At 37.2% G+C, this 16026-nt stretch overlaps 1 protein-coding gene across 1 annotated transcript in view; it reads right to left on the bottom strand.

Moving 5' to 3' along the window:
• LOC123564691 (C-1-tetrahydrofolate synthase, cytoplasmic-like) overlaps window positions 1-16026 on the bottom strand; it is a 65348-nt gene that overhangs the window by 24918 nt on the left and 24404 nt on the right. Inside the window, exons 10-18 of the mRNA XM_053521907.1 lie at window positions 10161-10330; window positions 9028-9260; window positions 8469-8605; window positions 7656-7885; window positions 6544-6646; window positions 5219-5295; window positions 4498-4638; window positions 2419-2487; window positions 1965-2076 (exon numbers count right to left, since the gene is read on the bottom strand). Of these exons, the coding sequence (XP_053377882.1) occupies window positions 1965-2076; window positions 2419-2487; window positions 4498-4638; window positions 5219-5295; window positions 6544-6646; window positions 7656-7885; window positions 8469-8605; window positions 9028-9260; window positions 10161-10330 (1272 nt within the window). The remainder of the gene's footprint in view (window positions 1-1964; window positions 2077-2418; window positions 2488-4497; window positions 4639-5218; window positions 5296-6543; window positions 6647-7655; window positions 7886-8468; window positions 8606-9027; window positions 9261-10160; window positions 10331-16026) is intronic.

The following is a 16026-nucleotide window of genomic DNA, read 5'->3' as shown; positions in this document are numbered from 1 at the left end:
AAATTGCAATAATTTTGTCATTTTCTATCAATTGTAGTCAAAGAAAACCTTTCCCATGTGGCCAGATTTCATTTTTTTACCAATATGCCCTTGTATGTTACAGCACACTAAATAGCTGTTCTTCATTATTCTAGATAAAGTTATCATATTTCCAATGGCTGCAGAACACATCTGGACCTACTTTAAGTGTCTGTAACTTACATTTTCTTGAAGATGTCCTAAGTCCTGAATAAAATTCAGATGAAAAGCGGGGATCATGTTTGATGCAAGAAAAATATTTTCAGTCAAACCATTTTAGAGCCATTTTCCTATTCAGTGTATGTATTCCTAAATGATCTTGTGGCGGCCATTTTGGAATCGGGAAGCCATCTTGAATTTGTTTAAGACTGAAGTTTGTGCGTTTTGAAATAAAATGTATGTATGTTCTATGATGCTGGTCATCTTTCGCACTATTTGAAGTTTTTGAAATACTTAAACGGTTTTCCTGTATAATGAAAATTTAATGGCGGCCATCTTGGATTTTGGCGGCCATCTTGGTTTTTTTTAAATAATCTTGAGCTTAAAGTTTTTTGTGTTATAATTCTCTACTAACATGCAAAATTTCGCTTTCTTAATTAAAACAATGAAATTATTTTGGGTCGATTCCAGAAATTCATAGTTTCAATTATATTTTTTAACATTTTACCCCAAAAAATGCATTTTGCACCAAGATACTTTTCTATACTTTTAGTATGTTGTTACATACGTCTTTTAAAATGCTTACACCAAAAATCAATTCTTTGCGAGTTTTTTCCCCTATTTTCATAAAAGGCCTTTACTATCTGCTTGACATGACCAACCTCCAGATTAAGTTTCCTGATCCTAGTCTCAAGCATTCTCAAGTTATTGTCCGAAAACTGTTTAAATGTTCCAGGTCACTGTGACCTTGACCTGTGATCTACTGACCTCAAAATCATTAGGGGGTCATCTGCTAGTCATAATCAACCTCCCTATCAATTTTCATGATCCTAGCCCCAAGCATTCTCAAGTTATCATCTGGAAACCGTTTAACTGTTCCGAGTCACTGTGGCCTTGACCTTTGACCTACTGACCTCAAAGTAAAACTTGACCTGTATTTCATGATGTTACACCTGTGTACCAAAATTTATGATCCTAGGCCCAAGCGTTCTCAAGTTATCATCCGGAAACCATTTAACTGTTCCGAGTCACTGTGACCTTGACCTTTGACCTACAGACCTCAAAGTCGAACTTTACCTGCATTTCATGATGTTTCACCTGTGTACCAAAATTTATGATCCTAGGCCCAAGCGTTCTTAAGTTACCATCCGGAAACTATTTAACTGTTCCGAGTCACTGTGACCTTGACCTTTGATCTACAGACCTCAAAGTCATACTTGACCTGCATTTCATGATGTTACACCTGTGTACCAAAATTTATGATCCTAGGCCCAAGCGTTCTCAAGTTATAAACCGGAAACCGTTTAACTGTTCAGGGTCACTGTGACCTTGACCTTTGACCTACTGACCCCAAATTCGAACTTGACCTGTATTTTCTGATGTTACACCTGTGTACCAAAAATTATTTAAATTGGTCAAGCCTTTCTTGAGTTATCATCCGGAAACCATGCAAAACCGACCGACTGACCGACCGAGAACCAAGCTCACTCCTATATTCCCCCCCCAAACTTCGTTTTGTGGGGGTATAATGAATTATCACAGAGTGCTGGTGTGTCTGAAAGTTTTACTATTTTATTAAAATAATCCTTTCCTTCTTATCTAAGGTATTTTATGTGTTCAGTGTTGTAAATGGCTGAGTTAGGGTTAAAATTCAAAGCAATAAGATCTCGTAAGATTAAATAATTTAAAATTACAATCTTTGAAAACATGTCTGCATCAAAAATCAAATATTAAACAATTAGTTTATTTAATTCCAAAGCAGAGAATTAAGAAAGTGAAATTTTTACCAACAAATCCATTTTCTCCCACAAGTTTAAGAGCAATCTTGTCTGCCAGTATGGAAGAGTTACCATGGGCTATGTTGGCAAAAGGTCCAGCATGTACAAATACAGGGGTACCCTGGAATTAACAATATCAGTAGTTGTCTAAAGATTTGACTAATTTCTTAATGTAACAGCATCTACATTATCTTCAGCCTTTCTGCGCACGGCAAAGAATTTTGTTTTTTTACATTTTAACATCTCAAGTGGTTCAAACTATATTACCAAATTCAATTTTGATAATGTTATTTTTTAATATAAAAATTATGTCATTATGAAGCAATTTCTGTGTACTTGCTTTTAAACAAACTGTAATTTTGACTCTCATTATTATCAAAAAAAAAAAAAAATTGTCAACTGCATCTTTTAATTGATTAACAAGCAACAGCTGCTGTCCAATAATTAAACAAAGTTTTGTTACCTCAAGTGTCTGCATCAGATTCGGTCTAATGGCATCCTTCATCAATACTGTCAGTGCACCACTCACACCCTGAAAGGTCAATAAGGTCAGTATAAGTTATACAAAGTGCTAGGGATGACCTGTCTAATATAGTCAAATATAAGCATCAAAATATAATAGAAAATAACCTTAAATTGAGCCGCGCCACAAGAAAACCAACATAGTGGTTTTGCAACCAGCATGGATCCAGACCAGCCTGCGCATCCGCGCAGTCTGGTCAGGATCCATGCTGTTCGCCAACAGTGCCTCTAATTGCAATAGGCTTTGAAAGCGAACAGCATGGATCCTGACCAGACTGCGCAGATGCGCAGGCTGGTCTGGATCTATGCTGGACGCAAATGCACTATGTTGGTTTTCACATGGCCCGGCTAAATTCTTCTTGTCAAATCTCTGTGGCCACTGTTGAAGGACTGACTTTAAATGACTTATCACTGTCACTGCCATTTCTAGGTCAGGGGTCATAATTCTGATTTAATCTTTCTTTACTTAGCAAATCATCAGCAGTGATTGGAACTCCCTCCTTACTACTGGCTACCACTGTATTACCAAACCTTTCTTTACTTACCAAATCATCAGCAGTGACTGGAACTCCCTCCTTACTACGGCTACCACTGTATTACCAAACCTTTCCTTACTTACCAAATCATCAGCAATGACTGGAACTCCCTCCTTACTATGGCTACCACTGTATTACCCAATCTTTCTTTACTTACCAAATCATCAGCAGTGACTGGAACTCCCTCCTTACTATGGCTACCACTGTATTACCCAATCTTTCTTTACTTACCAAATCATCAGCAGTGACTGGAACTCCCTCCTTACTATGGCTACCACTGTATTACCCAATCTTTCTTTACTTACCAAATCATCAGCAGTGACTGGAACTCCCTCCTTACTACGGCTACCACTGTATTACCAAACCTTTCTTTACTTACCAAATCATCAGCAGTGACTGGAACTCCCTCCTTACTATGGCTACCACTGTATTACCCAATCTTTCTTTACTTACCAAATCATCAGCAGTGACTGGAACTCCCTCCTTACTACGGCTACCACTGTATTACCCAATCTTTACTTACCAAATCATCAGCAGTGACTGGAACTCCCTCCTTACTATGGCTACCACTGTATTACCCAATCTTTCTTGACTTACCAAATCATCAGCAGTGATTGGAACTCCCTCCTTACAACCGGCTACTATTGTATTACCAAACCTTTCTTTACTTACCAAATCATCAGCAGTGACTGGAACTCCGTCCTTACTATGGCTACCACTGTATTACCCAATTTTTCTCTACTTACCAAATCATCAGCAGTGACTGGAACTCCCTCCTTACTATGGCTACCACTGTATTACCCAATCTTTCTTTATTTACCAAATCATCAGCAGTGACTGAAACTTCCTCCTTACTACGGCTACCACTGTATTACCCAATCTTTCTTTACTTACCAAATCATCAGCAGTGACTGGAACTCCCTCCTTACTATGGCTACCACTGTATTACCCAATCTTTCTTTACTTACCAAATCATCAGCAGTGACTGGAACTCCCTCCTTACTACGGCTACCACTGTATTACCCAATCTTTCTTTACTTACCAAATCATCAGCAGTGACTGGAACTCCCTCCTTACTACGGCTACCAATGTATTACCCAATCTTTCTTTACTTACCAAATCATCAGCAGGGACTGGAACTCCCTCCTTACTATGGCTACCAATGTATTACCCAATCTTTCTTTACTTACCAAATCAGCAGTGACTGGAACTCCCTCCTTACTACGGCTACCACTGTATTACCCAATCTTTCTTTACTTATCAACTCATCAGCAGTGATTGGAACTCCCTCCTTATAACCGGCTACCACTGTATTACCCAATCTTTCTTTACTTACCAAATCATCAGCAGTGACTGGAACTCCCTCCTTACTATGGCTACCACTGTATTACCCAATCTTTCTTTACTTACCAAATCATCTGCAGTGACTGGAACTCCCTCCTTACTACGGCTACCACTGTATTACCCAATCTTTCTTTACTTACCAAATCATCAGCAGTGATTGGAACTCCCTCCTTACTACTGGCTACCACCATGTTACCAAGTCTCTCTCTCATATCTTGTAGACTGGTTGTCAATGCAAGAATTGCCATGATTTCACTGGCCACTGTGATGTCAAACTGGCACTGTAATGGTAATTTCATTATTTTAATATTACAGTTAAATTTCTTGTGAAAACAAGAGCTGCTGTATGACAGTCAGATTGTTTATTTTAAACCCTCCAACAAAATATTGTTGAATACAGTGTTTTACCGAATCAGAATATAGGATTACAAATTTGTTTAAGAATTTCCTTTTTAAAAAAGTTTCAAATATTTGGTTTGTTTTAACAATACAAGTACATTATAAAATAAAATCATAACTATTCACGGGGACCTTATTTTCGTGGACTCCATGGTTGAGTGAAAACCAAGAAATTAAATTCAAATGAAAAAGAATAATTTGCATTCATTTTACATTCAGAATTTGAAATTCATGAATTGATATCCCCATTGAAAAGCTTCTTTAGAAACCTCTAGGCCCAAACCACAAAATTCTGTGCTCAAAATATTAAATGATTTCATAATATTTGTGTATGGGATTCGGAAAATCTGCGTTCAAGAGAATTTCTTAGCAGTAATAACTTTCAAGCTAGTAAATTACAACTTCTACGTAATGAACAGAGCTAAAAGACGAGTGACTTTTTTTTAAATTTACGGTGCATACCTGTCTTGTTTTGCCTTTCTCTTGTGGTCCCTGGCCTATTGTTATACTTCTTAAAAACCTGTCATTCGTGTCCATCACTAAAAGATGTCAGACATGTAATCATCTTAGTTTATATATTTATTAATTATAGAAAAATCAAATTCATAAGTACATTTATGGAGCTTGTTGGCATTTTTTTTTTCAAGAATTTTTACCAGGTTCAGCAACCATCTGTAGTCAAATTCCACTTCTGAAAAGATTTAAAGTACAAACACCATCTTAACCTACTGGCCTGGGATTCTGACTAAAATACATGCCTGAAAACCTTTCTAAAGTATAAATGTCCTTTTTCAAAACAGGTTTACAGGGAAGTTCTGGTAGTCAAAAGCCTTAAATAAGAAGCTGTCCTGAAATATCCCACACCTTATTAGTAAATAATTACTTTATAGCTGTGATTTACCTCCATGAAATGGACTTATACCACATGCATTTGAAACCTAGCTAAAATATTTTAGGAATAGGTTTACACATTATTCAATGTGTTGGTTTAAGTATTATATCTGGGATTGCTTTAGGCATTATTCTAGGAATTGGTTTAGGCATTATTCCAGGGATAAATTTAGGCATTATTCCAAGAATTGGTTTAGGCATTATTCCAGGGATAGGTTTAGGTATTATTCCAGGCTTTATTATGTTTTAGGCTTTATTCAAGGGATTGCTTTAGGCTTTATTCCATGGATTGGTTAAGGCATTACTTCAGGCATTAATCCAGGGATTAGTTTAGGTATCATTCAAGGGAATGGTTAAAGTATTATTCCAGGGTCTGGTTTTGGCATTAATCCAGGGACTGGTTAAAGCATTATTCAGGAATTGATTTAGGCATTATTCCTGGGAATGGTTTAGGCATTATTCCAGGAACTGGTTTAGGTATTATTCAAGGGATAGGCTTAGGCATTAATTCAGGGTCTGATTTTGGCATTAATCCAGGGACTGGTTAAAGCATTATTCAGGAATTGATTTAGGCATTATTCCTGGGAACGGTTTAGGCATTATTCCAGGGAATGGTGTAATATTATTCCAGGCATTTACAGGCAAGCACTTCAGTAGTCCTCAACATTTCTAGCTCATTTCTCATATAGAGCAACTTTACATCTAAATCTGGATTCTGGACCCACGGAAGTGTATTGCAAGTGACTTGACATCAACCTCTAGGCCTTACATGCCCGTCAAAATAATAACCTTAACCACTTGGGTTAGTGGGAAAAAAACACACAAAAACAAAAGTAAACTAAAATCCCTAGATAACTGTTCACACATACTTCTTCAGGACATTATGATGTACTTACCTCTCTGCCAGGTAATGGTGGCCTGATCAAAATCAAGCCTCACAAATTTCTTCACTTCCTCAGGTGTCAGTGAGTTTGGATCTGTCTTGTCTATTCCAAGTTTCTACAGGTAACATATGAAAATATTTACACAACACTTCAGACCAATCCATGTGCTATATGTTAGCTTGAGGATTTCCATGCATTATACAAAAATGCAGTGTTTTTTTTTCTATTTCCTTTTGAGCATTATATTCCAGGACATTTACAACACAATTTTTAAGTTTCAGGGTGATTTTCATTTTATGTTAAAACAGATAAAGCAGCTATTCAGATTAAGAACATGCATTATTACTTGGTTGAAATGCACCACTTTCTATGTTGCACATGAACTTATACTGTCAGTCATAAAGGGAGGTAATAAATAAAAATAAATGCAATAATACATTCTACTTTGTTTATCAAATATTCAAAATGTTTGTTTTGCTTACCTATAACTTGGCAATCTGTGTATCAATTTTAAATGTGTATGTGAAAATGAATACAACATTTCCACCCTTCTACGCATTTGCAGCACTTAAATTGTCGTATTGTAATTCCAACACTCGATGCTTTTTAATTCCAAACAGCATAAATAGTATGCTGTGCAAATTTAATTCAAACTCTGAACAATTATCTATGTGATTGGAACTAGAATTGTGTCCATAAGACACGGATGCCCCCACATACTGCATCATCCTCTAAGTAGCAAAGTTTTTAGTAAAGACCATCTTCATTTGAAGGCTGTTTGGCTAAAAGTTTGAAGCAAATTGTATTCAGATAACATCTGAGCAACTTTAAATCCATTCCTTCAAAAATTGCACACCAAATATCTTCAATATGGTATCTTTTGTGAAATTAAGAAAGGGCTGTAATTCTAGATAAAAATAGCCACAGAAAAAAAGTCCATTATTTATGGTCATCTTCACATGAAGGTACTTCATCTATGAAACTTTCAAGCATATTGTTTCAATAGTGTTTGAGGAGTTGGACAAACATGATTTTTCTCTACATTCTATATAGCAAAACTATCAAAGGGCCATAACTGCCGTAAAAATGTAAAAGATTATGAAAGTCAAGATCAAGAAACCAACCTTTAATCTTCTAAACTGTATCTTGGAGAAAGCTCTTTTTCCTTTAGACTCTGGTACAAGTCTCTTGTACAATGCCTCGTCTGTCTGGGTGGCTTCATGGAACATACGGGCATCAATCTGGGCAGCTAGCAGGTTGTTGGCTGCTGTGATGGCATGGATATCTCCTGTCAGATGCAGGTTGAACTCCTCCATTGGTATTACTTGAGAGTAGCCTCCCCCTGCAGCGCCACCTATGATACAGAAATACTGACAGGAAGATGCAAGTCTACAGCATAGTATGGATATCATCTTATAGATGCAAGTCAAACTACTCAATATAATTTTATTTATCTACTTATTTTTTTGATGTTTAACATCATACTGACAAAATTGTAGGTTATATGGGGACTTTTCAGCTTTTCATGGTAAAGGAAGACTCTGAGGAATCCCTCCTTGCAGTATTTCAGGCACAGGCTGGCACCTGGGTACAACCTTCTGTAAGCCTGCTAAATGGCTTCCTCACATGAAAGAATGCCACACCACAAGCAATGTTTCAACTCCACAACAATGACATACAAGTGACCTATATTAGCAACCTTGATCTCTCAGTAACTGAGGCTCCTCTGAAATCAGATAATACTTGGCGAACGAAGAAGGAGAAGAAGATAATGCTAGACTTTAACATAATAATGGATTCATAGTTTAGATCAGTTACTTTCCCACAGAAAACAAAAGTTTTAAAAGCAATTAAAGATGCATATGGAAGCCCAGAAATCAGCTTTCTTTTCTGTACACTGGCACAAAAATACTGTAACACAATTTAGTTTTACTGACCTTTGATACCAAATGTGGGTCCCTGTGATGGTTGTCTTACACAAGCAAACACATTCCTCCGTAAGTGTGCACCAATAGCTTGAGTGAGACCTATAGTGGTGGTACTCTTCCCTTCACCAAGTGGAGTGGGGGTAATTCTGCAAATATAGTTTATTCATGAAAAGAGGGTACCTTTTCTGATGCAAGTAAAAAGAAATAGTGTTGTTGTACTGGAACTTACATCAGTGAATCTAAATTTGTCTAAATTGCAGTATTCCCCTTAAGTTATAAAGAATTTTACTATAATTTTTGTCCATATCAGAATAAATGTCTAAAATTTTGTAAAAGGACTCATCTGCTGATGAACAGATGGACAGGCCTACTAATACTTACAGATACTTATGCCACAAATTTTGTCACTTTCTTTCTGTTCTCTCTATTATTCATTTTGTACACATTGGAGAAATTTAGCTTTTTAAGAGCATTAGAATATTACATATTCTGTGAAAAGCTAACTGTATATACACTGTTAGCTTGGACAGATGAAGTCAAAGGTACTGCACTAATGGAACAAATTTACCCTGTAACAACAATATATTTCCCATCAGGTTGTGCAGATAATCTGTCTAGGACACTCAGAGATACTTTAGCCTTCTTTTTCCCATACAGATCCACCTCCTCTGGCAGGAGATTGACTTCATCTGCTAACTTGTTGATAAATTTAGGGGTCTGTGCCTGGGCTATATCAATATCACTTGGAACAGGAGTCTTCAGTTTCAGCTCTAGTGGTGTGAGCCTCCAGGTGCTGGATTCCTATAAATAGATCAATCCATTATTCAAACATTTCGATTCAGATGAAATTCAAAATTCAACTGCAGGCATGATGAGGTTATCTGCTATTAACTTGGCAGACAAATCAAGCAAACATTTTCCTTAAATCATTCAAGCCATATAACATTATATATATATATACTTATGCATCTGATAGTTAATGTAACCATACACAAGCTATTTTATTCTTAATTTTAAATTGATCAGAAACTGTTTTCGATCTCAAGGTTACTATAACCTTAACCCTTGAGGTGCTGGCCCTGAAACAATAGAGGAGACCACACGCAATCCTTCTGTGAAATTTGAAAGGCCAACAGTACTTCAGATATTAATCAGAAATCATTTTCAGTCATCTACTGACCACAGGCAATATTCTATTCATCCTTTGAAGTTTGACGCCTATGGGCCTAAGTGTTCCTTAGTTACTGAAAGGAAACTGTTTTCACCTTCTGACCTAAAAAGCGATCATCCTATGAAGTGTGACGGCCAAAGTGTTCTTTGCTTATTGTACAGAAACGTTTTTAGTCTTAATGTCACTGTGGCTTGGACCTTTAACAACTGACCCCAAATACAACAGAGGTCATCTTCAGACCACAAGCAATAATCCTATGAAGTTTGACAGTTGTAGGTCAAAGCTTTCTTAAGTTATTGAGCAGAAACTATATTCAGTCTCAAGGTCACTGTGAACCTTCAACTTTGACCTACTGACCCAAAAAAACAATAAAGGTCATGTTCTCTAAGCATTCATCAGCATCTAAATGGTCTACCAACTGACAGACAGACAGACAGACAGACAGATAAAACAATATTCTCCCTCTTCTTCAAAGGACTGCATAAAAATAACAATGTTATTGCTGTCACAGAAGTGATGTAACAATTTACCAGAACTGTATTAAGGGCACGTTTAGCTTGTTCCAGCGTGTTCTTGAGTAACATGGCCACAGTCATAGGTCCAACTCCACCAGGTACTGGTGTGATCCAGGATGCCACAGTCTTCACTTCATCAAAATCAACATCACCAACCAATCGTTTCCCTGACTTCTTTGTTGCATCTTGAATAATAAATTAAACTGGTACCAATATAAATATCAAATCATATAATCCTAGATGCTTTCAACTGTTTTCCCATTTTGCAGTTTATACATAAAAAAAGTCTTTTTTTCTTTTCCTATTCTTAACTGTTCAATTAACAGATTCCCTGAAACTAAATACAACAAGTGAATGAAGTATTGCCATGCAATACAAAGTCCCCTACTGGAAGGCACCTAATTTTCTCTACTGCAGTATAACATAATGAACTGATATCTGTCAATGATGTATAAACAATATTGTACTATATATACAATATAATATAACAAAGCACTTGGATTAAAATTAGCGTATATAAAAACGTACAGTTGTTTTCATTTGGATTTTTTTTTGGTCGATTATACAAAAAATTATCATAAAAGTTATTTATAGTAACAACAAAGTGAAATAAACCCTAAAAAAAAAAAAAAAAAAAAAAAAAAATCTATAAAATTTAAGTCCACAAGAAACTCTTTACCAGGTACAGATAGATCAAAATACACCTAAAATTTGGATGTACCGTGCATGTTGTACCACAGAAAAGTGGTCTCAATTTTTCCCTACGGCCAGTAATAAAAAAGTTACAATATAATCTATTTATAGTAACAACAAAGGGACATAATTCTAAAAAAAGTGTGCCTCATAGTGGTGAACATTTCTACCAAGTTACATCAAAATCCCTTCATGCATGAAGAAGAAATGCTCTGGACAAACTCATTCTTGAATTTGACCTTTAACCTCTAAGTATGACCTTGACCTTAGACCTAGGGACCTGGTTCTGGCGTGCGACAATTCGTCTCATGGTGGTGAACATTTGTGCCAAGTTACATTATAATCCCTCAATGCATAAAGAAGAAATGCTCCAGACAAAGTCATTCTTGAATTTGACCTTTGACCTCTAAGTATGACCTCGACCTTAGACCTAGAGCCGGGGCTTTGCGCACAACATGTTGTCTCATCCAGGGAAATGTTTGTGCCAACTGATATTTAAATCCTGTTTTGCATGACAAAGTTATAGACCGGACAGGAAAAAAATCTTATTGACCTTTGATCTCAAAGTGTGACCTTGACCTTTAAGCTAGGGTTCTGGGTGTTGCGCATGACACGTCGTCTCATCATGGGGAACATTTATGCCAAGTAATATTGTAATCCTTTGATGGATGACAAAGTTCTGGAGCGGACAGGAAACAAGAGCTGTCAGAGGACAGCAACGCTCGACTATTCAACAGCCTTGTTGATTGAATGAATACGAGTCGAAAAAGGGACATAATTTAGTAAAAAAGCAAAATAGGGTTATGGAACCTGCATAGTGCTTATCAGCTCATGACAGTGGACAAGTGTGTGAAGTTTCAATCCATTCCCATTAGTGGGTACTAAGATACCAGCTTACATAATAGGAATTTAACCAAAAACTCCTAAGTCGAAAAAGGGGCATAATTTTGTAAAATGCGAAGTTGAGTTATTGACCCTTTGCATTGCAAGTCAGATCATGACAGTGAACAAGTGTGTGAAGTTTCAATCCATTCCAATTAGTGAGTACTGAGATACCAGCTTACATACAAAACCTTAACCAAAAAATTCTAAGTCGAAAAAAGGGGCATAATTTTGTAAAAAAGCAAAATAGAGTTATGGAACCTGTGCAATGTAAGTCAGTTTATCACAGTGAATAAGTGTGTGAAGTTTCAATCCATTCCCACAAGTGGTTACTGAGATACCAGCTTACATACAAAACCTTAACCAAAAATTTCTAAGTCGAAAAAGGGGCATAATTTTGTAAAAAAGCAAAAAAAAAGTTATGGGACCTGCTTTTTGCATGTCAGATCATGACAGTGAACAAGTGTGTGAAGTTTCAATCCATTCCAATTAGTGAGTACTGAGATACCAGCTTACATACAAAACCTTAACCAAAAATTTCTAAGTCGAAAAAGGGGCATAATTTTGTAAAAAAGCATAACAGAGTTATGGAACCTGTGCAATGTAGGTCAGTTTATCACAGTGAATAAGTGTGTGAAGTTTCAATCCATTCCCACAAGTGGTTGCTGAGATACCAGCTTACATACAAAAACTTAACCAAATCGGGACGTGGACGCCGACGCAGACGCCGACGCATGGGCGAGTCCAATAGCTCTACTATTCTATGAATAGTCGAGCTAAAAAACCCTATTGACCTTTGGCCTCCAATTGTTACCTTGACCTTTGAGCTAGGGGTCCGGGTTTTGCACATGACATGTTGCCTCATAATGGGGAACATTTGTGCCAAGTAATATCAAAATCCCTTCATGGATGACAGAGTTATAGACCGGACAGGAAACAGACCCTGTTCATGCCATGTTAACATTTGACTGCTAAGTGTGACCTTGACCTTTGAGCTAGGGGTCTGAAAGTTGTGCACGACACATCATCTTATTATGAGGTTCAATTATGCCAACTGATATTAAAATCCCTTCATAGATGGGAGAGTTATGGACCGGACAGGAAAAAAGCCCTGTTGACCTTTGACCTCAAATTGTGACCTTGACCTTTGAGCTAGGGGTGCGGGTTTTGCGCATGACACATCGCCTCATCATGGGGAACATTTTTGCCAAGTAATAATAAAATCCCTTCATGGATGAAAGAGTTATGGACCGGACACGAAACAGACCCTGTTCATGCCATGTTAACATTTGACTGCTAAGTGTGACCTTGACCTTTGAGCTAGGGGTCTGAAAGTTGTGCATGACACATCATCTTATTATGAGGTACAATTGTGCCATGTGATATTAAAATCCCTTCATGGATGGGAGAGTTATGGACCGGACAGGAAAAAAGCCCTGTTGACCTTTGACCTCCAATTGTGACCTTGATCTTTAAGCTAGGGGTCTGGGTTTTGCGCATGACACGTTGTCTCATCATGGGGAACATTTGTGCCAAGTAATATTAAAATCCCTTCATGGATAAAAGAGTTATGGACCGGACACGAAATTGCGGACGGACGGAATGACAGAATGACGGAATGACGGAAATGACGGAAAAGCGCATTCCTATAGTCCCCGAAACTGGTTTTCAACCAGTAGGGGACTAATAAGGAGATTGCAGACATCAGTCAAAAAGACGTCCATTGTGTACAAAAAATCTCTGATGAACTTCTGTTATGGTTATCATCATGTTAAACAAGAGGACCATGATGGTCCTGAATCGCTCACCTCTTCCCACATGACCCAGTTTTGAGTATGACGTCGTTTTTTCTATTATTTGACATAGTGACCTAGTTTTTGAGCTCATGTGACCAAGTTTTGAACTTGACCTAGATATTATCAAGATAAAAATTCTGACCAATCTTCATGAAGATCCATTGAAAAATATGGTCTCTAGAGAGGTCACAAGGTTTTTCCATTATTTGACCTATTGACCTAGTTTTTGAAGGTATGTGACCCTGTTTTGAACTTGACCTAGATATCATCAAGGTGAACATTCTCACTAATTTTCATGAAGATCTCATGAAAAATATGGCCTCTAGAGAGGTCACAAGGTTTTTCTGTTTTTATACCTACTGGCCTAGTTTTTGACCGCACGTGACCCAGTTTCAAAAATGACCTAGATATCATCAAGGTGTACATTCAGATCAATTTTCATGAAGATCCATTGAAAAATATGGCCTCTAGAGAGGTCAAAAGATTTTAATAATTTTAGACCTACTGACCTAGTTTTTGACCGCAGTTGACCCAGTTTCAAACTTGGCCTAGATATCATCAAGATGAACATTCAGACCAACTTTCATACAGATCCCATGAAAAGTATGGCCTCTAGAGATGTCACAAGGTTTTTTTATTATTTGACCTACTGACCTAGCTTTTAAAGGCATGTGACCCAGTTTCAAACCTGACCTAGATATCATCAAGGTGAACATTCTGACCAATTTTTATGGAGATCCATTCACAAGTATGGCCTCTAGAGAGGTCACAAGGTTTTTCTATTTTTAGACCTACTGACCTAGTTTTTGACCGCACATGACCCTGTTTCGAACTTAACCTAGATATCATCAAGATGAACATTCAGACCAAATTTCATACAGATCCCATGAAAAATATGGCCTTTAGAGAGGTCACAAGGTTTTTCTATTATTTGACCTACTGACCTAGTTTTTGACGGCACGTGACCCAGTTTCAAAAATGACCTAGATATCATCAAGGTGTACATTCAGATCAATTTTCATGAAGATCCATTGAAAAATATGGCTTCTCGAGAGGTCAAAAGATTTTAATAATTTTAGACCTACTGACCTAGTTTTTGACCGCACATGACCCTGTTTCGAACTTAACCTAGATATCATCAAGATGAACATTCAGACCAAATTTCATACAGATCCCATGAAAAATATGGCCTTTAGAGAGGTCACAAGGTTTTTCTATTTTTATACCTACTGGCCTAGTTTTTGACCGCACGTGACCCAGTTTCAAAAATAACCTAGATATCATCAAGGTGTACATTCAGATCAATTTTCATGAAGATCCATTGAAAAATATGGCCTCTAGAGAGGTCAAAAGATTTTAATAATTTTAGACCTACTGACCTAGTTTTTGACCGCAGTTGACCCAGTTTCAAACTTGGCCTAGATATCATCAAGATGAACATTCAGACCAACTTTCATACAGATCCCATGAAAAGTATGGCCTCTAGAGATGTCACAAGGTTTTTTTATTATTTGACCTACTGACCTAGTTTTTAAAGGCATGTGACCCAGTTTCAAACCTGACCTAGATATCATCAAGGTGAACATTCTGACCAATTTTTATGGAGATCCATTCACAAGTATGGCCTCTAGAGAGGTCACAAGGTTTTTCTATTTTTAGACCTACTGACCTAGTTTTTGACCGCACATGACCCTGTTTCGAACTTAACCTAGATATCATCAAGATGAACATTCAGACCAAATTTCATACAGATCCCATGAAAAATATGGCCTTTAGAGAGGTCACAAGGTTTTTCTATTATTTGACCTACTGACCTAGTTTTTGACGGCACGTGACCCAGTTTCGAACTTGATCTAGATATCATCAAGATGAACATTCAGACCAAATTTCATACAGATCCCATGAAAAATATGGCCTCTAGAAAGGTCACAAGGTTTTTCTATTATTTGACCTACTGACCTAGTTTTTGATGGCACGTGACCCACTTTCGAACTTGATCTAGATATCATCAAGGTGAACATTCTGACCAATTTTGATGAAGATCTCATGAAATATATGGCCTCTAGAGTGGTCACGTTTTTCTATTTTTAGACCTACTGACCTAGTTTTTGACCGCACGTGACCCAGTTTCGAACTTGACCTAGATATCATCAAGATGAACATTCAGACCAAATTTCATACAGATCCAATGAAAAATATGGCCTTTAGAGAGGTCACAAGGTTTTTCCATTATTTGACCTACTGACCTAGTTTTTGACCGCACGTGACCCAGTTTCAAACTTGACCTAGACATCATCAAGGTGAACGTTCTGACTAATTTTCATGACGATCTCATGAAATATATGGCCTCTAGAGAGGTCAAAAGGTTTTTCTATTTTTAGACCTGCTGACCTAGTTTTTGACCGCACGTGACCCAGTTTCGAACTTGACCTAGATATCATCAAGGTGAACATTCTGACCAATTTTCATGAAGATCTTGTGAAATATATGGCCTCTAGAGAGGTCACAAG

Source organism: Mercenaria mercenaria, chromosome 1 (genome assembly GCF_021730395.1).
Source record: "Mercenaria mercenaria strain notata chromosome 1, MADL_Memer_1, whole genome shotgun sequence".
NCBI lineage: Eukaryota > Metazoa > Mollusca > Bivalvia > Venerida > Veneridae > Mercenaria > Mercenaria mercenaria.
The sequence above is the reverse complement of the archived record's forward strand: the minus strand, read 5'-3'. Positions and strand labels throughout refer to the sequence as shown.